This window comes from Zootoca vivipara, chromosome 9 (assembly GCF_965207765.1).
Source record: "Zootoca vivipara chromosome 9, rZooViv2.hap1.1, whole genome shotgun sequence".
Taxonomy (NCBI): domain Eukaryota; kingdom Metazoa; phylum Chordata; class Lepidosauria; order Squamata; family Lacertidae; genus Zootoca; species Zootoca vivipara.
The window spans coordinates 30,865,063-30,893,037 of record NC_142592.1 but is presented as its reverse complement, the minus strand read 5'-3'; the positions used below and the strand labels follow the sequence as shown (position 1 = coordinate 30,893,037).

General features: G+C 40.5%; 1 protein-coding gene across 7 annotated transcripts in view; it reads right to left on the bottom strand.

Annotated features, from left to right (window-relative positions):
* Positions 1-27,975, bottom strand: part of NAV3 (neuron navigator 3) — a 448,025-nt gene that overhangs the window by 209,829 nt on the left and 210,221 nt on the right. For 5 of the 7 annotated variants that reach the window (XM_088676974.1, XM_035127685.3, XM_035127687.3 and 2 more), the window contains exon 1: positions 20,576-21,236. The exons of the other annotated variants lie outside the window; for them this stretch is intronic. In XM_088676974.1, the coding sequence (XP_088533100.1) occupies positions 20,576-20,818 (243 nt within the window). In that variant the 5' untranslated portion in view covers positions 20,819-21,236. Of the gene's footprint in view, positions 1-20,575; positions 21,237-27,975 lie in introns of those variants that run through there. 7 annotated transcript variants of the gene reach the window in all.

Sequence of the window (27,975 nt, the reverse complement as noted above, 5' to 3'; positions counted from 1 at the left end):
CTCCTCCCATTTTGTTGTGGGGCTCAGTCAAATTCTCCCATTCCCAAATTATGTTGTGCCATTAACAAAGCATGTTAAGGTGGAGCAGGAAGCTCTGACATTCTGCTTCTTTCTAAAAAGCTAAATACATTTTAAACATATTTTAATATTATTATTTTTAAAAGAAAGAAAGAAAGAATAAACCAGTCAACCGTTGATACAATTTCTGACTATGCCAGAAGTTTATAAACTTCAGTGAACACAGAATATTGATTTTATGCATACATTTTATGCACCAGGGCAATGCCTGGATGTGGTTATGGAAAACGGAGACAGGTGGACTAGTATTTAACTAGGCTCAGATTTTAGCATAACTCTGCCTGGGAATTCCATCTCAAGTCCATCTCTTATTAACCATGGAAAACGCCAACTGGCTTGACCAGGCGTAACCTACAGAAGCAGACAACAGATTGTTTTTTAGGCTCATTATTGTGTCTAGACAAAAAGCAAAACAAAACCAGTCTCATGTATATTTTGATAGCTACAATTAAAATGTTTCCACATATAGGTCATATTAGATTTATCTTCAATGATAGTTTAGAGGTTTTGTGGAAGGAAGGAATTTACCCAAATTATTGATATTGTTTCTTGTTCACTGTTGTTTCCATTTAGCCCAGCCATTAAAAACAGGTGCAATGTGGTTAAATCCAAATGAGTTTTAAAAATTCCTCTCGCATTGAACTCAAAACCTTTAATTTTTTTATGTTTTATCCCCCCCCCCAAAAAAAGGAGAAACTGTTTGAGTAGCAATACAGCCACACACACAATGTGACAGTGATACCACTGCTTATAAAGCCTTTGCATTTATTCTGGACCATCAGTACCATTGGCTTGGATTCTAAGTCAGCCTTCTATGACTAGAAGAGTATCATCACTTCACAGGAGAGGCTTGATCCAATGGATACTACTGACAGAAGGGGATGAGGCCATTTCTGATGCTTCCCTCTCCCCCTGCAGCATCTTCAGCACCACCCTTTTTTGCCAGGACAGCATTCTGTGATACTCACAGGATGCTTCCACCTAGTAGGAGCAAACAATGGATCCAAGCCATGGACTTCAAATGGAGCCCATGATGAATGAATGAATTGTGGAATGCAGTCCAAGTCTATAAACAAGCTCAAAAGTGGTAGAAGAGAACCAGAGGTTGTAGGATCTCAAAGCAGTAGTGTTTGAAATTCTGAAGAATTTAGCTGTCAGTGCTTCAACAGTTTTCCACCTCTGAATACCCTGGAGAAGAACTTGACAAGATGACATTAATGTGTGAATGTGTCCCCAAAACCAAAATACAAATTGTGTGGGTTGTTTTATTTTTTAAATAGACCTGGTGACTTTTTGTGACTAAGTGTTACAGCTTGGCATAGCTGTGGGAGTTAAATGACATCCTTCTAGGAACATAAAGCAAAGCAAAACAAAAACAAAAAAAACCAAGTCTTACAAATATACAGCCATTTGAATTTTGATGTATTTGACATGTTCCTGACCTCATTCCTTCCCCACCATCCTGTCAGTTTTCCACATGAGAAGATCAACTAATGGCATGTAGAATTATCCTCTATCCAATCCATCCATTCCCAATGAGAGGGTTGTCTTCCCTTATTTTATTATGTTTTGTGGTAAAACAACACTATAAAAAAGAACTGTGCGTGCAAAGTATTTAACTTCTAAGAGGTGGAGGCTCTACCCCTTACTGGCTCTAAGTCAGGCCCTGATCCATGCACTACACTCTCATAAAAAGCCTCATGTACAGATAATCAAACTCTTTGGAGATAGCTCTGAAGTTTCTGACTGGCTCACCATCTCCTCTGTTCTTGTAGCCCTTGGGAAGATGTGGGGAGAGTGTGAGAACCATCTAGGAACCATCTAGGAACCTGGGGCAGGAATGTCCCATGGCACCTCAGATGTTCTGGAAGTTCCTGCTCCCTTTCCTCTTCATCAGAGGAGATGCTTGGGCAGGGCTGGGCCCTGACCTAAGTATGCACATCCAAAAGCTTCTAATGAGAGTGCAGGTGGTAGCATCTGTTGGTTTCACAAGCACCATCAGCCCTGGGTGAGTGTAGTGACGGGCAATGATGGGAACAAAGCTAGAGGAACAGAAATTGCTAGGGATCTGTCATCTTCCCTGTGTCTCTAGGTGTAGTTGGGTCTGCAGAGCTGAAGGGGGTACACTCTGCCACTGACCTGAGGGCTAAGGGCTACTTGGAGACTGTGTCAGCTGTCTCCAAGGAAGAATGACTGCAAAAAGGGAAAACCAAGCTGCACTTCAACCATTCACTAAAGAAGAATAACCTATGAGGAAATTGCTTCCCACTCTCTACCAGAAAGAGCTCTTCAGCCTGCCATTTGATATGCGACTATGTAGCTACAGTACCATCCATTAGCTCAAAGAGGTTACTGTGATTAGTGGTATCAAAACCCACTGAAATCACACTCACTCTCTCCCAGCAAAGGTCAACTGAGGTAGTTACAATGCCAAACCTGAGCCTGAAGATGAACTGAAATGTGTCTAGATATTGAGGAGAGGGGGGGGGGAATGGCGTACTATCAACACCCTCCCTTTTGACCTCCATATTTTACTGTCTAGATATTGTTTCCTGCAAGCATGACTGTAGTTGAAATGCTACCACCTACTCAAGTACCAAAATAAAATTAAAAATATCTATACTTTTCAAAAGGGGATATTAAAGGCTGAGCTAAATAGTCTTACTCAGGAGAAGACAACTTCCTCTGTTCCTAAATTCCTGGATTAAAAAGCTCTCTAAAAAGCAAATTATGAAACATGTATTCTGTTTTATTTACATCTCTCCATTTTAACATTTAGTTTATGTTGATTATCCCAATTGTACAATGGAGGTAATAACTGGAGTTAATTAACTCCATTAATAAATGGAGTTGACTTTAATCAATGGAGTATGACTTTTATTAACTCCATTAATAAATGGAGTTAATAAAAGTCATACTTGCTTTTTCCTTCTGGATATAAAAGAAAGTAAACATTTCACATTTATTGAACAGATTCAGCAGAGGATGGTTGGAGTTACACATCATCTTTATATGAAAATCTATTTATGAAGATTGGGTTCAGTCCAACTGGACAACAGGTCAAACAACGCAGCTGAAGGAAGGAAATAAAACTTTCTTTACTGGATGGTCATAAAAATTCTACGTTGAATGGCACATGATTGCTCCTTCAGATAATATATTAGGAAAATGAGCGGACCCCTACACATTTCTACTTGCCAAACTATTGAATATATAAAATGAAACCAATAGTTAGTCTAATATAAGGAATCAATGGACATGCCTTAGTACTATTAGAAAGTTTTCCGAACTCATGCAGAATTCATCTTCAATGAGCCAAGAACATCTGGAAAATTCCTTTTGGAGTTACAGAAAGCCAAGTTTAACCATCAAAAAAACTTTCATGGACTCCTAAACCTTCACTGAGAAAAATCAAGGGGAAAGGAGTAAAATTATCTGCAGCCTTGTCCACATATGTGGGAATTAACAAAGAAATACTTCAGGACTGGCAGTAAGAAGGATTTATTTTAAAATTATTGCAGACGCAGTAACTACTTTGATCATCTGGTGTAGGTCCCAATTTAGTATTATATTCCGAGGCAACTTTACAGTCACCATTCTGTCAGGTTGCAGAATAAGTATGACAGTATGATCTTGAGTAACAATCCAATACATGTATACTTAGAAACAACTCATTAAGTTTAATGGGGTTCATTTCAAGTAAATGGGTATATAATTGCAACCTTAGAAGATCCCTAAAGATGCACCTGCTTCTAAGTGGGAAATATGTGCAAGCATCAACGATGGATGAAGTCACTCAGCACTTATTCTGTCCATCTTCCATTCACTTGAAAGTAGCTAATAAGGGGAAAGTGGATGTATTTGTATCCATTATTTTTAGCCCTTTTACATGTCCACCAAGCATGGCATTTCAGTAGGCTTTAAATGGATTTTAATTCTATGTTATTTTTTTATGGCTGCTGCTTTTGTGCTGTAAGGGTTTTTTTATAGGGCGAACCAGAGCAGCACACGTAAACGCCGTTTACCTTCCCACTGTAGTGGTACCTATTTATCTACTTATATTTTAGTAAAAGGCGAAAGATTTATACGATCTGAGGTGAAACCAGAGTATATCTACTTATATTTTGATGTGCTTTTGAACTGCTAGGTTAGCAGGAGCTGGGACCGAGCAATGGGAGCTCACCCCATCGCGGGGATTCGAACCGCTGATCTTCTGATCGGCAAGCCCTAGGCTCAGTGGTTTAACCCACAGCGCCACCTGCATCCCTGCAGCGCCACCTGCAATCAATAGTTGTTTGTCCTGTTAAGGTATAATTTCATGTTGTTATCACTTTAGTAGCTGCAGCGAATGCAACATCTCAGTTGTAAAAGGCGATTCTTATCTTTTAAAATGTCAACAATTTGCCCAACCAGTAGAGTCATTTTACTGTGCTGTGAAGTTCATATTCAAATCTGACTGGGCTTTACAACCTTGTTCAAGAAGCATATCAGTGCTTGGGACCCATATAGTAAATAGGAATGAGAAGTGAAGCATTTATGAGAGGGATGGGGAACCTGTAGCTCTACAATTTTCTTTACTGTTATATTTATATCCCACCTTTTCTTCGAGGAGCTCAAAATGTTATCAATGGCTGTCTTCCCCTTCATTTCATTCTCACATCAAGTAGTGACAGGCCTAAGTGAACTTCATTGAACATTGTTATCCCAGGTTTTAGCCTGACATTATTGGACTTCAGTTCCCATCAGCTCCAGCCATCATGGTCAATTGTCAGGGATGGTGGAAATTCTATGACATCTGGAGCAGCCCATGTTTACTGTCTATTGATACCCTAATTGGATTTAGCAGGATGGCAGTTCAATCTGCAATTAATTCTGCACAACAGGTGACAGGGGGCTCCACCCTTTGACCTATATGCATTCCTTAGAAGGTTTGTAGGGAATTCTAAGGCACACAGGGTCCTGATGGTTTGGAGAGAGCACCACAACTGTACAGCAGATGAAACTGCCGTCACACCTCCAGAATAAGTAAACTGCCAACAACTCATCTCAGTGTTTGTGCCGTAAGTTGGAAATTTGCTTCACATGTGTTGAGAGAGAAACAAAGAAAGATCTTGAGAGGGGAGGTATTTCTCAAACATTCTTTTGGAAGGAAGCAAGGGAAAGGAGACTGAACTTTCTTGCCCATGCAGCTATTTCACACTCATTTGTTCAGAACACAGCAGAATATACACACACCAAAATTTCGAAAGCCCTGGCAATGTGCAAAGTCCATTGCAATTGACACTGTACCTCTAGGAACTAGACAACATCTGGAAATACTCCAGGGTAGCATTAGTAATGTTAAGTCACTCCTTTCTCCCTTTTCTACAGAACAGAGCAGAATATATTCTGGGTCCCAGAATTTTAACCCTTAACAGTATGACACAGATATGATAGTTTCATTGTGACTTTTGCTATTCTGCTGTTAAATCCCATTATATTCTTTTCATATCAAAAGATCATTGACATGTCAGATTTGCCAGCTCCAGCTGAGAGGTGGGGAACGAAAGGAACAAATCTCAAGGTATAGTATAGCAATGTTCTTCGTATCTCCTCTGTACAAAGATGCCTAGAAACTTGTACCAAAAGCAGCTGGTCACATTAACACTTGCCTCATGCAGCTTATCAATGTAAGCAATTTCTGTAGCTGGCAATGAAACACAATTTGGTCGCAAATAGAAAAGGAATGGCTGTGTAAGATGCTGAATGAAAAGTGGGGAGGTCTTCAAATTGTGGTCTACAGTTTAGTAACATCTGAGAATTCTGTTACAGAAATTGTATCTTCCTATAACTTATGGCAGTTTGCATTTTTTAAAACTTGGCTTTTTAAATATGCAAAACGCTTTGGATCAGCACTTTCCCTTCAGAAGCACATCCAAGCCAATGGAAGCGAGCCTTCATTTCTGGCAGGGTATTGCAATAGTGGTGTAAAACCACAATGGATTGGTGGTGATATCGTTGAAGTAGTAAGTTCTCAAGTTTTAGGCATCAGAGTCAATTCCAGCTAAGCCTTCTGGAGAAATTTTATTTATATACATATCGTACGTATGCTATTAATGTCCAACATATTTAAACCTATAATATATTGGGATCTCCCTTTTCTGTAAGGGGCAAATCTTTCTTGACCTCATGTCACTGACCTCATGCTGCCCTTGGCTTCTTTGGAAGGAAGGGCAGAATGTAAATTTAAAGAGATAAAATAATAGATTGGGTAGATTGTATTTTAAACTCGAGCAGGACAAACAGGAGTGAATTAGGGTTGAGAAACTTAATGGTTTATTGAGCTGAATGGATTAAGTCTCACATTTCAGAATTTGACCTCAATGTATCCTTCATAATTCCAGAAAGGAATCCCAGAATGGCAGATACGTTTGGGTGCTCCATGTTTATTACCTGCCTTGATTCTAGAAGTGTTTTGCAGTGACACCAAGAAGAGTCCAATCATTTACCGTGATTGAGCGTTTTGTAAACTATAACCTATGAAGTGAGATGCATTACATTTTGCATAAGGTTTTGACTCCCCCCCCCTTTTTAACACAGCATCAGCTTCCAGAATTTCTGATCAAGGGGTTTCTAAGGCTTTAATCAAGAAAACAATGTTGGCTCCAAAGAAAACCTACAACCAGCAATTTTAGCAAAGCCAATAATAATCTAAACAAATTTCAATAGAGAACACATTCCCCTGCTCCCATATTGTATGAATTTAAAACCATTTTATGATTATTTCTTTACAAGAAATTGTTTTGGGTGGAGAACTCCTTCAATAACTGCGGCTTCTATCCATAAACCAGCCATTCAAACAAGCACCACTACCCCTTCCAACTGATTTTCCCCACAGAGCAATGGCAAAAAGATAAAGACAGCCCTATTCTCTCTTCAATCAAAGTATAGAAAGGGGTTAAGGGATCTTGGAGCTTCTCTGTGGTGTCTTGTTCTGATACTCCTTCCTCAGTGCAGTTTATCCTGGACATCTTTCTTCTAAGTGAAAAAGTTGCTGGGTTTTTATCCCATCAGTATGACCCAACTGTGGAGGGTTGGTGACCTTTAGAAGCAAATGTGGAAGATTTGGCTATCAACTTTTCCTCCTCATATATTATAAATATACCTTAGCTATTAATCTCTTTTTTAAAAAAATCTGCTACTGCCATAAGATTTCTAATAAAAACCGTATGACCTGGTTCACGCAGCAGATCTTGCAAACTTGTGTGCTCCTGTAGTGGAGCTCACAGACACACCAATCCTCACTGGTCCTTTTTGCTACAATGCTGCTAAGCCAAGGTGTGGCTTAGTGTTTGTCTGAACCAGGGTTCATTATTAAGCTCTCTATTCTTTCCTCAATAAAGGCCTGAATTACCAGTTACCATTTCCTAACTGAAGTAGTTAAATCTCCAAGAATGACTCAGAGAACAAGACGTGAAGTACCCCCTCTGGTCAGCAGTTTTTCTCAGCTGTCAGTCATGTTGGCATTCCAGCTTCTTTAGACAACTTATCTTTGTCTGTCAGGCTTGCTTTAGGTTTCCATGAAGTCTGGTGATACTCCTGGAGAGTGCATTGATGAGTAAGCCACAGGAAAGATGTAACACAATTGCCTGCCCTGCTGTTCTCATGCTTCCTGTGGAAAACTGGCTTGTGTTGCCACTCTGACCAGAAGGAAGTTCTGCCTCCTCCCCAAAACTCCTTCTTGCCCTCCTGCCTCCTTCCCTAAGCTGAGTAAGCAGCCCTCCATCTTGCAGGGGGTCCAGTTCTGGGGGTACCAGACCCCTACGTAAGTTGTGGGTTACCTGTATACTTAGTGTACAAAAATGTCAGGCTTTACTACTCACAGGACAGCAGTACAATACAAAAAGAACACTTGATTCTCTATTTACATAGCAATTTAATAACATTTTACTTCAAACTTTTTAAATTTTCATCATCTTTGAGTGATTGTTTAGGAAGACCTTTGGACTGCTAAATATGGATCTATTTTTCTTATCCCTTCATGGACCTAATCCAGTCAAAATTAGCTATAACTATATTCCACCATTCATTGATCCAAGTCTATGTTCGATAGACAAGGTCACTGATCCAAACCTACGTTAGATAGTTAAGGTCTATATTTTAAAGGTTCAGCTATACTTCAAATTAAGTTTACTTAGACAACATGGTTGAATGGTTTCTCCCACATCATATCACCAGAAGTCATATTCACAGCAGGAACTATAAATTTACCTATGCCCTTACTCTATAGAATGTTTAATATGATGGTTAATTCATCTCTACACCACTGGTTATTATGGAACAAATAAAGCCTTTAGGTTGTGTTACCAAACTGATTATGTATCTATCCACATGTTAGCATGACAACTCCCTTAAAACATTTGTTTCCTGGTGAGAACAACCATTGCATTAAAAACCTTTCACAGAAATTAGAATTTAAATTCTGACATTCCTCAAAAGAAAAGAAAAACAGCCAGTATTTGTTTCAGCCAAGAACTGGGAATGAAATTTCAAGGCAGATTCAGTTCCTCAAGATGGAACTTAAGGGCTGCTTTAGTTATCAGCATTTCCTCAGAGTTTTCACACAGTCAGATGCAATATCCTCTCCTCATATGCTGTTTGTTCATAAACGTGTTGGATTTTGCACTGCAGAAACAGACAGGCACAAAACTGCACATTGTACCATATTGTGGTCAGGAAGCTAAGGTCAGTTGTGTGCCAATTTGGATTATTCCCAGGGATTGAGGAAAAACACAATAATATAGTGTTCACAGTAACAAAAACATATGCTCCCAAAGATGAAAGTAGAAAGCAATCTAAATATCCAGCATTCTAACAGCTATAGTTTTGTGGTACTTCCTTTTTTTAACTCCACATGGTAACAAAACAACTCAGAACAGTTCCTGATACACAAATTGCTTCCCCTTGAGCTGGGGGGGGGGGTGTAGCTCAAAATTGTTTCCTTCTGCAAATCTACATGCGGTATTTCATGTACTGGGGAAACACAGTCATATATTATATACATACAAATACAAGTTTTGTTTGCATTAATTTTTATGAGTAAGCTATTGGAGAATTGTTCTTACACTTAGGATGGTATTCAATGCTAATAGGCCCAATGAAATTAATGAACCTAAGTTAGTTATATTCATTAACTTAAATGAGTCTACTTTGAATAGAACTAGTGTTGAATACCATCCATAGAGTCTATCTTTAAAAGGTTTTTTTAAATACTACATTTTTAAAAATCCACACTAAGAGTTTTGCAGAATTTGTTTGAATATATGTCACATTTCAGTCAAATTTGTTTGTTTATGAATGTTTATACCCTGCCCTTCCAAAACTGGAACGTAGGGCAGATCACAACATATATATGCAATCCAGTATTGAAAACACAATATAGAAACACTATAGAAATGTCTGCACCATAACAAAATTCACAGTACAACTTTGAACAAATCTAGTCAGAAGCAAAGCCCAGTGAGTTCTGTGCAACCTTCTTCAAAGGATTGCTGGGTGATGGGCACGTTTAATTTTCATGTTGACATCACTGTGATTTATCGGAGTTTAATATGATCCCTGACCAAACTGGGGCAGGAGGGCCTCACATAGAATTTCAAAATCTAGAACAAACCCAAGTACTCTGAGCCAGCCCTAAAAAACCAAGTGGAGAGGACATGTCTAATTTGAAGGAGGGAAGTGCAATCCCAAAAACCTTTGAATAGTTGTGACATATTGCTGAGGGGGTGGGCAGGAGAAGAGAAGAGGAAAGCAAGTCTTCAACCACCAGTAATCTCGTATGTCTCATTCAGAGTTTCACCAGAGATAATTCGGCAAATTTTAAAAATCCACCTGGACAGACATTTTACCCCTGAAAAAGAGGGCGCATGGCAACCCTATAATTCATCTATATAACACAGACTGCTTTTGCACTACTGCTTCGTAAGCTTTTTAAATTGTCTTATCTTCGAAAACCACTTTCACAGGAAAGCTGTAAAGCTGACACCCAGAAATCTGCATATGCTCCAAGAAAATCTGGAATAAATTTAGCAAGTTTCTGATGTGTGAAAGTATTTTTCACTACCACTACCATCATACTTTTTAGTGTATGCTTGAGAAATTATTTACAATATGATGCTGTCCCATCCCATTTTGCTGCATCTCTGGATCAATGCAGTTATTGTGCCTTGTTGTAATGTGCTGATATACTATTATTACTTTTGAAAAGTGAGGGAAATGATCCCAGGACTGACTAATCAAGATCTACTAAAGAGAAAAAGGAGGGAAAATGGAGTGAAAGCAAGAATTATAAGGTAATAATGACCACTGCATATTTGCCCATAGCTGCCAAGTTATCCCTTTTTTACAGGGATTTTCCCTTATGCTGAATAGGCGAGAAAAGTGAAAACTTGGCAGCTATGTATTTGCCTCAAATTTCCCAGCAAACTGAACTCTTCCGAGCATTCAAAGTTAGAAGATTTCTGCTAAGATTCTGAAGAATCAAGGTTAATCTAAGTCATAGTTGGCCAACCTTTTTGGGTCCGGGCCTCATTTGCAAACAGGAGAAGCTGTTGTAGGCACCTCACACACAGCACAACCAAACGGCAACCTACTCTATTGGGTTCTTTGAAGCCTAATGTCAGTGGTGTGTGGAGATGTGAATATGTGGGTGTGAGTTGAAGGTTGACCTGGCTATCACTGGAGAATGAATAACTCAAACTCAGAGTATGGTTTCTGCCCAAATCTTTGACACTCAAATCAGTACAATACATAGGCACAATAAGGTTATAAGCTAAGCAAGCTAAGACATCACGACATGCCCCCTTGGGTCCCTTTATGTTGGAACAAGGTGGGCACAACTTCAGCATGGCAAGTGGGACTGTTCTTTAGACTGGGCAAGCAAAGAGGAACTCGTTCAGGTCGGCTGGACCTGACCAGCATTGGTGTTTCCGTGACCCAGGCAACAGAGGAGGCGACAGCAGCAACTCCAAAACAAATTGACAGGCAGACTCCTCCTGAGAGGATGGGTTGCAATATGCTCTGGCACCTCCAAAACAGTGTGCCTGAATCAGAGGCAAGGCTAGGACAAAAGTTGGGGGTTGAAGTAAGCACAGTGCACCTAGGTGGTGTAAGAGAGGACATGGAAGAGAAGGGGGAGTGGTTACACTGCTGGGATGCTCCCTGGGATCTGACTTGTCATCTGTAACTCCCTCCCAAGATGACTCTTAAACCTATTGAGGCCCTGACCCATTGGACCCTCCCTAGGGTAATCAACAGGCAATTCCCCCGCCTCCCCACAATTCTGATCCGCCCAGCCCCTACACACTGTCTCCTTGGGACTCCTGACAAAAGTGACCCTGAGGGCACCAGGGACTATCAGGCAGAGGCGTCTGATCTAAGTTCAAGGCTAAGTCAAGGTGCACACTGCAACTAATTTTCAATGGCATAAATTAGTCTGGGAGCATGCCCAGAAATACAGGTGATTATTGCCATAAGGCTGCTTCCTTCAATACAGTGCTGATAAATAGGAAAAGGGAGGGAGAGAAGGAAAGGAAGGAAGGAAATGCCTCACAGAATAAGTTACTAGCTAGTGCAGCAGTTTGGTGCCACTGTTGTTGGTTCTGTGCCACAGTAATGCCACCCTTACCAACCCTGCTAGTCTGGGGTAACAGCATTCAGCACAGAGATCAGTGTGACCCCATGTGGATGGTTGGAATCAGGCATAACAGTGCACACTTATTATCCACACAAGCTTTCCTCTGCTTGCTTCCTACAGAAAAAGACATTGGACTTGTCCAATGCTATTAAATAACCTAAATCAGCCTCACATCTGGGAAGTTAATTGCTGTGGGGAAATAAGCTATATAAATCAGGGGTATGGAGTCACATTCATTTTAAACAAGCAGCTATGCTATTGAACTGATTTACTGCCAATCAATAGGTTCCCTTCTAAATAAGGAGCTGTCCCATACCTATTCAGGCAAATGGTCTGTCTAGATCAGCACAGTCAGTTTGCGCTGGAAATAGCTCTTTTCCTTTCAGCAACCTCATTCATGCAAACCGCAAGCTCTACCAATGAGCTTAGAGATGCACTTCATAAAAGGAAACATCATTCCTGTTTTGTGTTTAAAGAAATGCTGAGAGTAACAAATATTCAGGGTCAGTTGCAAAGCCCGGTTTCCTGGATTCTGTTCTGACTACCGGTAGCCATTCCTCTTCCTCCTTAACCAAGCTCTTTCTAAGTAAAGCTATTTACAACTCTGAAATGTCATGCTATTGCTGTAGCACCCACAGAGAAAGTACAGCTCCTTTAGCTCTTTCTTGTACAACCAAGAAGCACTGGTGCTTTGAAGCTTGCAGTTTTCAGTTTCCTGGCTTGGAATATGAATTTGCCTAGCAAATTACAGATTGAGCATTGTTTCCCTGAGAGATTCTTCTACAACTTGAAACATAAAATGATACACTGCAGCTGTGCAGAATGTACAATTATTAGTTTAACTCATTTAACTCTTCCTCACTCCTAGTCCTGAATACTAATCACAGTCTGGGCAAAGCTAAGCAAATGCACCCCAAAATGACTCCAGGGAAGCTTCTTGCTCCTCTTTCAAGAATTCTCCAGTAATGCTTGTAACTACTGACTGGTTTTCCAATCAAGATGAAGATTTGTGTTCATTATAATGGGTAAGACAAAATCCTCACTTGGTGGTTTGCACTCAAGATTCTGAATTCAATTACACATCTCTTATAAAGTCTTACAGCATGGTCACACTGTTGTTTTGTTTAAGGTAACAATTACTATTTATAAATGATATGGTCCACTGGAGACTCTTTTACATTATTTTAAATGGACAAGCTATATTCACAGAAGAAAATCCTGTTTACTGGTTGGCATGCCTTGGCAGGAAATCCCATTGTTGCTGTTAGTGGTGAGTAAAAGTCCTGTGTGTGTTGATTTATGCCTTACTCACCCTAAATCATGTATGAGCCATACAGACCTTTCCTGCTGGATGAAAGCATTCGGCAACACTTGATAGGAAGTCAAGCTTTCTATGCATGACCATCCTGATTACTAATATGTGGTGGTTTTACAGATGTCCTATAAATCAAACTCTGATGCACAACAGGAAGGAGAGGCTGCCAAGTCCTTGGGAGTCCAGCACAGCATCAGCAAGATGCTGGGCCAGGTGCTAGAAATGTGGAATGCAGCTTTGCTGAACAGTATTTGGGGCTCAGGAGATTCCACTGCCTCTTCTTGAACTCCTTTTCCAGATTAACTGCAGCTGTATTAATTGGACATTTTCAGCTGAATAATGATTTTGAGCTAGTGTTGAAAAGCGAAGCTTCCTAATGAGAAACCAAGCCATGCTATCTGAAATATCTGAGAATATCAGGGCAGAAAGGCAGGGAGGTTCAGGAAAACTGCCCACACATTTCTTTTTGTGTGGCGGGGAAATCAGGAAGCCTTATTCCCTGATCTAGTTTTGCTGACCAATGGAGGGGGGGGGGAAATCAGCTCAAGCAGAAGTGGGAATATATGTGTGCAGAGATGCCAAAATTTGGGGCTGGTTGCCGTAACATTTCGAGAAATGTTAGAATTGTGTGTGCACGCATGCAAATTAAGTAACAGCATTTCCATTTAGTGCACATAATTAAGCTGTGATAAATTATGCATGTGCACTAAGAGGCCAGGTTACAAAACTCAACCCCAGCTCATTATTTCACATGGTGTTGCATAGGAATGCAGAGCACACAAGTGTGTTTTTCTGCCACTGTCCCACACAGATTTTTCTGAGCAGAAGCAGGCAAGATGGAAAGCAGCACACACCAAGTTGGCAGAAGCAACTGTGAGGATTGTTCTCACACCCATTTTCCTGTGTCACTCCTTTACTCCACTTCAGAACACAATCACATGCATGTACGTGTTTGTCAACATCAGCCACAGAAAGTATTTGCCGTTATCTTCATTCTCTTCTGGAGCTCCAATTGGAACTTCATCCCTAATCTTTACTGGGCTGCACCCAAGTACCATATACGGTCGTACCTTGGATCCTGAATGCCCTGGAACTTGGACGTTTTGGCTCCCAAATGCCACAAACCAAGAAGTGATTGTGAACATTCTTTTGGAACCAGAACATTCTACGGGGCTTCTACAGAAGCTTCCTGCAGCCAATCAGAAGCTGTGATTTGGTTTTTGAATGTTTGGGAAGTCAAACGGACTTCTGGAACAGATTCCGTTCGACTTCCAAGGTACGATTGTATTTTGAAATCACCCATGCCCAACCATTAGATTAGAACAAGCAATTTACAAGCAAAACAGCATGCAAGTCATCTCCTAGGCATCACGATCAATATTGCACTTTGTTATAGCTTCTCTCATGTTTTATACATGCAGACTTGCAGACGTGGTTACCGTGTTTCTCATATTATAAGACATGTCTTATATTTATTTTTTCCTCAAAAAAACACACTATGGCTTATTTTCAAGGGATGTCTTATTTTTTTCCTCCTCCTCCTGCTGCGGCCAGCATTGCTGCTGCGCCTATCACTATGTTTTATTTTCGGGGTATGGCTTATATTCCTTGAATGCTTAAAAATCCTGCTATGGCTTATTTTATGGGTATGTCTTAAAATATGAGAAACAGGGTATTAGCTGGCAGCTCCTCAGTATTTATACCCACAAACTGTATGATCCTGCCTTAACCACTTGAGGATTAGCTTCCCTTTGATTTGACTTGCTTATTTTCCAAAACCTCTACACTTGGTTTATACAGGGCTTGCAAAAGAGCCACCAGAAAGCAGCACACTTCACACAAGGGGATTATCTGCTTGCACTTACCAGACAAAACATTGTGAATTCTTTGACTGAGAATTTCAATGTGTTATGCAATCTTTCAGCAAATTTTCATTCCAATAAAAGCAAAAAGAGAGGCTAGTGAACAAAAAAAACCCCACCATCCCAGCAACTTAAAATTCATAGAAAGTAACCAACTGTTATGAACAGAAGTATCAACTACTTCTGCAGCAAGGACTATAACTGCATGACAAATTAGTGCTGTAAGAAGAGGAAAGCAGACTCATCTTCGTTTAGTGATCCATGGAAGAGAGGAAGTTTCATATACAGACTGCAGATGTGACGGAGCAAAGTTTGTCCACATGTAACTTGTGCCTTCTTCCTTCTGACCAAAAAGTGGTTTGGAAGAGAAGGAAAGTGATCAGTTGGGGAAAGAGTTTGAAGGAGATGGTTATACTTGTGTGCCCCCCCTCACAAAACTGGCAACTCTGGGGAACCCGAGGATGCGGTAAGGAGCTGAGTAGCACTTCAGGAGATGTGGATAATCTCTCTGTTAGTCAATTGCTGGCTATGAGAAAAATATATATAATTTGTTGTTGTTGTTTAGTCGTTTAGTCGTGTCCGACTCTTCGTGACCCCATGGACCATAGCACGCCGGGCACTCCTATCTTCCACTGCCTCCCGCAGTTTGGTCAAACTCATGTTCGTAGCTTCGAGAACACTGTCCAACCATCTCGTCCTCTGTCGTCCCCTTCTCCTAGTGCCCTCAATCTTTCCCAACATCAGGGTCTTTTCCAGGGAGTCTTCTCTTCTCATGAGGTGGCCAAAGTATTGGAGCCTCAACTTCATGATCTGTCCTTCCATATACAATGTATATAATTCCATTTCCTTAAAAATAACTTTGCTCAAGTTTCAAAATGGTGTGCCCAAATAGCTACAGAAGGAACATACTACTTGTACTGTATGATGATATAGATAGATAGATAGATAGATGATAGATAGATAGATAGATAGATAGATAGATAGATAGATAGATAGATAGATAGACAGTCCTACCTTGCATATTAGTTGGGAGCTTAAAAATACTGCAAGCACAGCAGATCTAAGAAGGAGGAGCATCTGAGTAGCCATTAACTGATTCCTGCAGCTGTGTTCTAAGCCAGACTTGGCAATATAATGAAGTTTGGAAGCCAACTGGGGTGTCAAAAGTCTCTTCAATTCAGGAGGACAGTACACAAAGACTGTGGGGAAAACAGCTGGGTGGCAAAATGATGTACTATATTGAGATGCAGGAAATTCAAATTTATTTTGGAATTCAGAGCACTTCAAGCTACAGAAGGAATGCACCAAGGATTCCCTACATGTTAATCACAACACCTTTCTGACAAGAAAGGTTAACAACTCTAACAATTGCTAGAGTTGCATTTCCAATGCATTTAAATAGCAAACTGGAACCTGGAAGCAGGAGCCAAGCATAAATGTAAACCAGATGATTAATTCATACTTTCCATTATCTTTAACAGATAGAGTCATCATTTTCCCCTCAAAAATAGGAGTTCCCACATATCCAATTATATCCCATAATTGCCCAAACACAAGCAGATTTTTCTTGCATTTGGAAATTCTGAGAAGGTATTCATTACACTTTGAGTGAAAGGCCTTTTATCTGATCTGTGTCAATGGAAACATTCCTAAAGGTATAGCACTATAGACTTGGAATGCCATATGTTTAATGCATTTGCTAATTCCCAAGAAATTCACCTACAAAATGACTGGAGCATTGGGGAGCAATAGCACTGAGTCTACATCTGCATAGGATAACTTGGAGGAGCATTAACCCTAATGACAGCACGACATCCTCACTAAAAGTTTACCACTGATTTATTGCTGAAGTAATTTCTGTATGTGTCCCATCTACTACTAAGATTGCACTTGATCAGCAGAAGACCGGTATTAAATAACTACCAAACAATTTAACTGTAGTTTCATGCATCCAAAGTGAAACCACAGTAAAAGGACAGTGGTTCTGAAATTCAGGGTAAGCATTTTGGTTGGCTTAAGCAGAATTTAATGAGTGGAATGTTAAAGACAGCATCTCCCAAAATCTCATACTTGCTGCATTCAGATGGCACTTTATTCCATCTCTTCACAACATTTCCATACCTGCTTAATTTCATATATTATTTGATCATTTACATGATATAAAAGCTACTTCTGGGAATCTAGTGGAATCTAGGTGAAATTTAGCATTCGTGTCTCTCTTATTTCCTGAAAATATCCATTTGCCACGCTGTGTGCTCAGAAAAGAATGGAAGTTTTGTATTGACAAAACTTGGGGTGGTATACCCGCAAAACGGTTTTTTTTCCAGTCATTTAAAGTTTAGTGCCACATGTTGTAAATTAATCATAAAGCTACAGTTCCAGAACACAACAAGGTACTGCAGAGTCAAATGAAGTTTAGAAATCAGGACAGAAGAACTAGCACCACAGCCAGTAAAACCAAGGCAATAACCACACGTCTGAATGTGGCCTTAGTTAGCCATACTTTTTTTCTTACTAACAAGGATAAAGCAAAAAGAAGCAACAGAAGTTTTGTCTATGGGCATATCTGCACTGCAGACTTCAACTTGTTTAATAACAGCACTTTTTTCGAGTATTCTAGAAGCACTCTCACCAAACTAGAGCTGCCGTGGAATAAAATCAATATATGTTTAGCATGTGTTACAGCTAGTGTTGCAATGGGAGCAAATATATTTTGTTTGAAGTAGGCACAAATGCTTCATGGGAGCCATAGCTAGGAAAGCTACTGAGTACAACAAAAGTAATAAATCCACACACACACACACACACACACACACACACACACACCAGCAAAAGCACAGAGAGATTATTCCATCACAGCAGAGGCGGATATTTCAGATGCAAATTGCAATTCAACAGCACAACATAGATTAACCAATGTACTTAAATTTGTGTTCAATTTGAGCTGATTTACAGTCATTGCTTCAATTGACTTCAGTGTCACTAAAATAAACAGGACAACCCTTCAGTCTTTAACCTTTTTACATAGAAGTCCCACAAATTTCAACAGGACATACATCAAGTAAATATGCTTAGTGTCACAAAGTAACTTAAAAGGGCTGCTTTATTGATTTGTAACCCTTATTGGCCTGCAATTCTAGATCCCCTCAGCACAAAAATATGTAAGGCCTGGCCTCATCTGGCAGTGTTAGTTGCTGCACGTTTCCATCTGAGGACAAATTATTGATCAGTTGCTTATTGTAAGTATGCATAGCCATCACTTGTGAGCAGAGCCTTCCATCTGCATGCTGCTTTCCCAGCACATTACGTGTGGGAAACATGCAGGTAAAGCATGCAACCAGCAGAATTGCACTCTCTGCTCACCACCTGGTGAGGGGGAAGGTCCTGCAGCTAATACGGCAAACCACCCTGCCTGTGGAAATGGCGGGGAAATCCCTTAAGGTGAATGGACACTTTCTTCTACTATAGCTTACAGCAGAAGCCACTGAGTTCAATGCAGAGTTAATAAGCAAATTTACACTCATGGAACTGGGTCTTGTTAGGTTTCACTTGCAGCCTGTTGAAGATCTGCTGTGAGGGTTGGCAAGCACTCCACTAACTTCCATTCATGGAAACTCCACTGGGTCCAAGTCAAAGAAGAGCCCTTCTGTGAATGGATGGTCTCCTTCCATGAATGGAAAGGCACCTTTTCATCCAGCCCACTGCTTGCCTGTGCAAGGCAACATCAATGATTCATGATCTGGGTCTATGAAGCTGCTTGTCAAAGGGACCATTGATTTAAGAGGTGTTAAAGGGCACAATCAACCAAGTACAGAAGCATAATTTCAATGGCTTACGGTGCGTTTCATTGAAATACATTCACAATGTAGAACAGCAATGCAATGTGGACTCTAAAAAACATGTATTATAGATCAATGTCCCCCTTAGGGACATTGTAGCCCAGTCACGAGTTCCAGCAATAAAACGCTGTGCAAAGAAACAAGACGCTCCCAATAACTCCAGCCGCAGTACAAGGTACAGACTAAGGACACAATCCAGATATAGAAAAAGCACATCCCACTAAGATACATGTGACATAAGTATGCTTACAGGTCTCTGGATTGTTTATGACTTTCACCATTTCTATCTGCAGCTTTTCTTATGGAAATCAGAAAATATTTCATGTACCAGAAATAAAAAAAGTCAAATTTGTATTCCATTTAAATGAAAGGCTCAGGAAGTTACCTTTTCAATTCAATGCTCTCTGCATCTTGCCAAATAATAATGTTCAGAATGAAAAGAGTTTCCCCATGGTAACTTGGGAAGGAATAATATTAAAGAAAACATTTTTTACACTCCTTCAAATGTATCAAGAGCAAAGAAATATGCAGGACTCCATTACAACTAAAATGCAGTTCTATACTGCATGCAAAGGTTCAGTGATAGCGATACTCAACTAAAAGCTTTGGTGGAGAAGGAAAAAAGTGGTTATTTCTGGCCAGGAAAAAAGCTGAAATCAATAAGGAGCACTGGGAAGCTTCAAAAAGAGCATTCTCTTAGCTTTACTGCACATTTGTGAATGTGGCAAAACCTGGTACACCACATTTCAACACAGGCAAGTAACACACACCAAGTTCCGAAGAGAGTTTGTGGCAAAGCGGCTACTACCTTCCCAAGTCATCACTTCATCTCCTAGTTAACAGTAGGCAAGTATGAATATTGTGACCAACATCTGCCTGGTTTTATATCACAAGTTTCGTTTTAAAACACTGACGTTCTGCCATAGAATTGTGTATAATCTGTATGAGCACATTTTCCCAATATGTTTTCTGGTTTATACCTTGTGGAGACAAACAGGACCTAAGTCAGGTGCTCTTTGCTGCCCCCCCCTCCATTTTGTTTTAATGAGGCTTTCCCATGATAATGTCCTAGTAGAATGTGCCTTATGCCTGTAATCCAAAAGAAAGATAAGCCTGTACTATTAAATTAAGAACGTGCAGCAAGACACATCAGATAAAGCAAATGGAATTCTGCTGGTACTACTATTCTAAGATAACAAGGCTCAGAAAAAAAAATAGCAATGATTCTCACTGAACAAACAAAAATTGTTTCAGTTCTCCAAACTAGATTATGCTGGAGAGAAATCTTAGATTTGTCACCATAAATCAGAGCACTCTGGAGCTATCATAAACAGAGGTAGCCAAAATAGAAAGCTTTTTTACACACAGGCAATTTTTTAATGCTAGGATGTATATATATATATATATATATATATATATATTCAGTTACGTAAAGCAATATGGGTTGGGAAACAACAAAACCCAAACTACCAAGAGTGTTTGTTGTTACTGAGTTAGCAAGCAACTTCCCTTTGGGAGTCAGGATGAGCATGGGAACAGTGTGTTTCTTAAAATACAGTACATGCACACCCACCAAACATCAATATTTCCTTAACCATCATCATTTCACAACTCTGCTTCTCTGAGCCTCTGCACAGGATATGATCTGGAGTGATAACACACAGAATAAAAATTAAAATCACTCACTCCCAAAATTAGCTCACTGTATACAATTCTCATACCCATCACATTATTAGACAAGCATTGCATAAGTAGGTCACTCCCCCCCCCCCAAAGTTCAGATTTGCAGGTAAAATTCAGAACTAACCTTGCTATCCTCTGTCTCCTTGTTTTTTCCTTGGAGTGCTTTTACTTCTCCAAAATCACAGGCTGACTTTAATGTAAACTGACAAGAAAGCATTGAGCTCTCTGCCCTAGGAAGCTCCAGAGACTTTGATGAATATTGCTGTGACCTGCTTGTGCCAAGATTTGGTATCGGACGGGCAGTATGAACAGGCTTTGACCCTATAGGTGGCTGTCTAAGCTTTGAGGCAACACCAAGAACAGGCATGGCTTTTATAAACGTCTCCGCTTTCTGCCAAAAAGAAAATTGCTTCTGACCTCAGCCGGGTAGATTTTAGCTTCAGTGAGTTCCAGAACAAATGCTTTAAACAAAAGTTGCAGTCATCTTTTGAAAGTTTTAAAAACAATATGACGGTTTTTTCAAAAAGAGGCAAGTCTTTTCGTTCATCTCTGCTCTTGCTCTCCCGCACAAACAGCATTTAGTTAAGTCAGTGACTGTAAGACTAAACACTCCTTTGAGGCGTGAACTTTTCTTCAAGGCAACTGCTGCAAAGCCGCCTGTCTGGGATTAAAGCACTCATAAATTTGAGGTTTCATCTCCCTACACCATTGCATTGCCGTGCATTAGCGGAAAGAAACCGAGAGAGATCCTCGTATCCCAACTGTCTAAACAGCAGTGAGTCCACAACACTGGAATCACAGACCTCTTCCTGATTACATAAATAACCAGCCCACAACGTCTAAAAAAATCATTTTGAAGGAAGGGGGGGGGGAATGAAATCCAACTCATGGCCAAAGCAAACAGCTGTTAGAAGTGTTTTAGCCGGAAACAATCACAGCTAAGAAGCTGTTTGTCCCATTCCCAACTATTTTTCACTGCTGACAGCCATGAGCTACAATACTTCATTCACTGTTCCTCCCATGAAATCAGGTTAAGTTCACACAGGCAGACTAGCAATGGATGCTGAATCTCAGATAGTGTCTGCCTTTGCTATGTTAAACACATTTAAGAACAAAGGTTAAAGGAAAGGGGGGGGTATCTCCATTAGTGGCAATTTTTGTTGTTGTCTTGCCCTGGCCACTTTTCAAAATATCATTTTCATTTTGGCAGTTGTCAAAATAGTTGACAATTCAGTCATCTAACAAAGTCTAAAACTTCATGTTACTTACGTGTTGTTGTGGTGGTGGTGGTTTTAAAAAGCTGTGGAAAAGTCCCTTTTTCAAGCAAAATGAGCAACATCTTGACTTTGAATCTTAACTCATTGTGAAGATGGCTGAGGAAATCCCACCAACTCAGACTTCCCTCAGACTTCGCCAGCTCAGACACAAAAGAAGACTTAAGTACAAATATGATCAGGAATCAATCAAATGCATTTCTATGCAGATATACATTATGCAGACTCACAATAGTTATGACAGCTAGCATGGCCCACTAGACAGAGATTTGGGAAGCTAAAGGTTCAATATCCATCTCTACCATTAATAATTGTGGGACTTTATCCACATCACTATTCTCCGCCACGGTGTGTCATAGGAAAAGTACTAGCCTACCTTGCAAGGCTGTTGTGAGAGCGAGGACAATAGAATATTTGTGAACTAATGCTTGCTAAATAGGAGTTGGAATATTCTAGGTCAGGGGTTCCCAACAAAAAAATTTCGAGGACCCCTCATCGAGCCGCTATTGTGACAAGGACCCCCATTAAACCTTAAAACCGATTTCCAAGTAATCAGAGTTATATTTTCTATTTTTTCCAGTAAGCTTAACACTGATCTTGGAAGGGTTAGGTTCAAGGGACGCCAACGATTTAGGTTCAATGGACACTGACAAGATCGGTTCGAGAGTCACTGACTTACTTGCTTGAACATCAAATGCATTATCTTCCTCTTCATCTGTAGGCCTTTGTCGTTTTAACGAACCACTTTTTAACCAACGGTCCATTTTTAACTATGCGAACTGTAGCTTCCGCGAAAAACAACGCTTTGTTTACAAATACTACTGTTTTGCAAAGAGGCAGTGCGCACCAGGAAGGAGGGAGGGGAATGGAGAAGACAGGGTACCTGCGCAGTAGCGCACAAATGAAGCCAACGCGCGCAAAGCATCTTGGGGAGGTGAGCGTTAGTAGAATGCGCGCGCTGCCTCTTTGCAAAACAGTAGTGTTTGTAAAGCGCCACCTAACGGCATACAGCAGAACTACTGCCTCTATCTAATTCTAGTTTTGCGCTAGACTCTGCTCATGCAGGAAGCGGCCAAAACAAAAAATCTGTTATCATACGAAATATATTTAATATATTTTTTATTCTAATAGCATCTTGCGGACCCCTCTGGCATAGCTCGCGGACCCCTGGGGGTCCGCGGACCACCTGTTGGGAACCACTGTTCTAGGTAATGAGATCATTGTACTAAGTGGTTCATAGAAAAATCACCTTCATATATGTTGTGTTTAGAAGGTACATTATATATCATTGCCAAACTGTGAACCATAGGTGTTTGGGGCCAGTTTGTAAATCTGCCTTCTTTTATTATACATAAAGGAGCTGTCAGGATGCTCCATGTTAAACTGACATAGGAGGTGGTGCTCTTAGGATCTGGGAATTGAGCAGCTGAACATGGGGATAGATAAATTAATGAACATCTAATAGGTTCCACACACACCCCAATCAACACATGTTAACAAAATACAACTGGGGGGGGGAATTAATGAAACTATTAAAATGAGTTAGGACCAACACCTGCACACAATGACAAAAAAATTATATTGACTTGATAATGCAGACAGCGCACAAAGCTTATGAAAAAACAACAGATTTCAGGTTCAGCAAAAGGGACATGAAAACCAACGAAGAACTCGGCTAGAATAGCATCAGAGTCCATTCCCCCATGTGTGGTGCACATGCACAACTACAGAACCAGGGCATTACAGGAAATGAATGGTCTGGATATGCATTCCATAGCCCACCCAGTTGTATCCCTTCTACACACTGAAGGAACAATTCTACCTGTTGCTGTTGTTGCTGCTGTTATTTTCAAAAATGTTAACATTTTTATGGTCCAGCATTCTGTTCTCGGGCTAGCCAGATGCCTGTTTTAAGTCTCCAAGCTGGACACGAGCACAACCGCATTCTGCCTATCTGCAATTCCCGTAATAGACCGATATGAAATAAGCAGCAGAAAGACGGCACACAAAAAGCTACCACACTATTCCACGTTCTAAATCTAATGTTAATGATCCAAGAATAGAGAGGAAAATGTACAAAAACTGTGTACAAATATATCAAAACCTTGAGAGAGAGAATTTACTGAAGAAGCCCGAAACTCTTCATGGGCGAAACAGGTGACAAATGTCTAACGCCGGCCCCCTGCCTAACTCTTGTGCGCAATACCGTTGGCACGTCGTTTGATCAACTTTACCTTCGTTGATATCTACAGGAGTCTGGGTTAAGGAATTCTAAAGACTGAAATTTCCTTTTGGACAAAATTTGTATGCGTTACCTATGTGTGGCTTCTGTAACAGTTTTTGTACATTTTCCCCTCTGTTCTTGGATCATTAACATTAGATTTAGAGCATAGAGTAGCATGGTAGCTTTTTGTGTGCTGTCTTTGTGCTGCTTATTTCATATTACGAGAATTGGCAGCATAGGTTCATTTTCTCAGTAACTGCATTTTCCAGCAACTGGCATGCACAACATGATGCAGAACATGATGACTTGTGAAAATATGTCAACAATTCAATAGTTCTTGGACAGGGCATGCCATCAGATCGTCCATGAAGATGGGGCCATTTTGTGTGCTCCCAATTATCATATACCCAGCTGCCTCTGTCAATTGAAATGGCAAAAGAAATGCATTTGTAAAATTTTCTGCTGAACTCTAAGCTCTTTCAGCTTCCAAAAAAAAACCTACCTGCCAATTTAAGAGATCTGAAACTGAATAGGAGTTTGCTGATTATCTGCCAAGAAGCTGGTAGGGTGGCAAATTAATACTTTCATCTTTTAAAAGGGTTTTTTCCCTCTTCATATTGGTCCAGAGCTCTTTGATGCTGACCAATTTTTGTTACTGTGGGTTAGGTTGAGAGTTTCAAAATCACAGCTATGCTGGCATTTGTTTCTGGACTAGAGTAGAGAAAATTGCTCCATAAGGTTCCCATTCGGATTTCTTCTTTTCAAAAAAAGCAGAAACATCTGTTGCAGTCATGAGCAAAGTCTTGGCCCAGTTTGGCAACAGCAGTGGGATACTTTGAAGTCAATCAACTTTGCTATCACCAACAGATCTTCTTACAGTCAATGGAAATTCAGACACAGAAGGATTGCAAGACAACTCATACAAAATTACATCCCAAACAACAGGTGAGGGGAGCTATTAGTGCTCATTGAAATGGGGAAAGGATTGAGACAGTTTAATAGCCCAATACAGATGTAGAATAGTTCAGCTTACTTTAGCAATATGACCCTTGGAGACGCGTACGTATGATTTCATTGAGTTACAAATGGAGTTAAATAAAGAATACCACAATGAATCTTGATTGGAAGAAGCAGCACTAGTTCATATGGCTATCTTTTGTGGAAGGCAGGGTTCCTTATACACATACCACTGTTGCGTATGCAAAGTTATGGAGATTGTAACACTTATAACCCAGAAGCACATGCGTTCATTGTGTTTCTGTCCTTTTTGCAGTAAAAATATTACCCATCTACCACTGGTCCATATCTATCTCTACATGATTGCAGGCATATGTATGCAAACTATTACAACAAAGAAAACAAAAACGAACTGCCTCTTAGATGACAAGCTCCAAATAAAAATAGGAAGTGTTACTTGCTCTTCTAACATGATATGCGAAATGTTTATCCTCTGATGGTGACACTAGGCTAACCCCGAGAAGAAGGAACGGTGTGAAAGCTGAGAGTACAGTGGTACCTCTTCTTACAAATAACTCTACTTACGAATGTTTGTACTTACGAATGGAGCTCCGTCCGCCATCTTGGATGCGGTTTGAATAGGATTTTTTCTACTTACAAATTTTTAGATAGGGTTGCTTCTACTTACGATTTTTTTCTCCCAATGCATTCCTATGGGATTCGACTTACAATTTTTTCCGACTTACGAATGTGCGTTCAGAACGCATTAAATTCGTAAGTAGAGGTACCACTGTACTCAGAAATACTGTATTGGCCTGAATACAAGCCGCACCCGAATATAAGCCACACCTTTAAAATTCAAGGGGGGGGGGGGGAGAGAGAGAGACAATACCCAAATATAAGCCGTTCCCTTAAAATTGGAAGTGGGGGGAGAAATTCCGAAAGGTGTGTGTGTGTGTGTGTGTGTGTGTGTGTGGACGGGATGGACAGGAACTCAAAGAAGTCCTTCCATGCATGTATATTGCTTCTGCAGGCACATCTTGGGCAGGTACGATAATTTTATATCCTGGCAGCTATCCTTACACACCCCAATCTTTAGAGCAGGCATCCCCAAACTTCGGCCCTCCAGATGTTTTGGACTACAATTTCCATCTTCCCTGACCACTGGTCCTGTTAGCTAGGGATCATGGGAGTTGTAGGCCAAAACATCTGGAGGGCCGCAGTTTGGGGATGCCTGCTTTAGGGAGAAGTTTCATGGGAGGGAGGCATAGAAGGCTACCATAAGAAGGGAAACCTTAGAAGAAACTGAGTTTGTACAGAGCGCACAATACTTTGGAACTTCTCACTTGTAAGGCCAGTCCCTCATTTACTAGAGTAGAATGTGGTAGATCTCTTGCGACTCCAATGATGCCTGCAAAAGAAAAGTGATTCCTTCCTACTTCAGCATCATGCCTGTCTGCAAGCCAGAAACTCTGGTGTAGAAAATATCCACATAATTCAGGCAACCCACATGGTTTCACTTTAGCAATATCTTCACAAAAACAGATGAATCAGTCTTTATTTTCTTGAGGTTAATCTATGTTTAATAATATTCAGACTCTATCTCCTACTTTTTCTGCTTTCTTCATTAGGAAAGACATTTATACCTGTGAAATACAGAAACAAAACGTATCATTCATTGTTCCTTTCTAATCTCAGTGCCACATTCAAAGTTTATGCACTTGAACTCAAACTTAAGTTGTTCTACATGTCCTCTTTCAACTCTGTCTCTCAGTTAGCCACAAATATCTGAAAGTCCTGCCCATAGCACCATACCCTTTCAGATAACCCTTAAAAATAAGCAATCATAAGGCCCAGATTCCAACATTAAGAAGAGTTGAGCTATAGAATCATTCGATTCACTCCCCTCCTTACTGGCAACACAACAGAGAAAAAGATCAAAGCCCACTGTTCTCCACCTTGTTGGAAAACCTACATTTAGTCCATCCACAAATAAGTTGGGAGGATCCATATGTTCCCATCAACTCTTGGCCTCTGGTCTTCTATCAAGCATATGTGAATATTTCCTTGAACACAGGTGCTACATTTCATTTTGAAATTTTGGATGAAGCGAACAACTACCGTATTTCTATGATATGGTGTATTGTCTGGGACCACATTTTAGTCCACATTTTAACCTTATATGTGGACTTTCCTGGGAGCAAGCCACACTGAACACAGTGAGACTTGTTTCTGAATAGACAAACATAGGATTAGAGTGTCCAATACTTCCTAGTTCTTTTTTTAAAAAAGTCATTGTTCAGTAGGTGGCAGGTAAATTGAGACTTTTGCCAGTTAGCTCAGTCACATCTTATAAAACATAAACAGGCACACACACACCGCTTATGCACATCCAACTCATGCATGACCATATTTACATGGGTTGCAGTAAAATAAATAGATTGGCCTTCCCTTGCTGGGTGCTGCTGCCCAAGCGAGGGAAGGAGGCCTTCAATCGACCAGTGGCGCAGGGTGGGAGACACCTTTCCCCCGATCTCCAATGCTCTGACAAGAATCCACACTCCTATCCAGGCATCAGTTCTGCTGGGTGTCCTTCTTGGCCCTGACCGTCTGTGGCCAGCTACCGCTGCTGCACACACTAGATCCCCTCAGGTAGGCAGGCAGGCAGGCTCAGGCCAGGCCAGGCAGCGGCCTGAGTCATTTCCAGGATGTGTCAGTCTCTATCCCCACCTCCCCACACACCCTCCCAATTAAAGTGGGATCCTCCCAACTTCACACAATTTCACTTATGCACATGGGGGCCCAGAACAAAACCCCCACATAAGTGGGGTGTTTATTTAGAAATCCCATCATGTTGGCAACTGACACAAGGCATCTAAAGGCGGTGGACGTATTATTAGCATTGCATCCAGCTGTCTCCTTCCACTCATAGCTGCCAGGTTTTCCCTTTTCTCACGAGGAAGCCTATTCAGCATAAGGGAAAATCCCTTAAAAAAAGGGATAACTTGGCAGCTATGCTTCCACTCTTCCTGAAACCCAGTTAAGTAAGATTATTTGGCTTATAGTCAA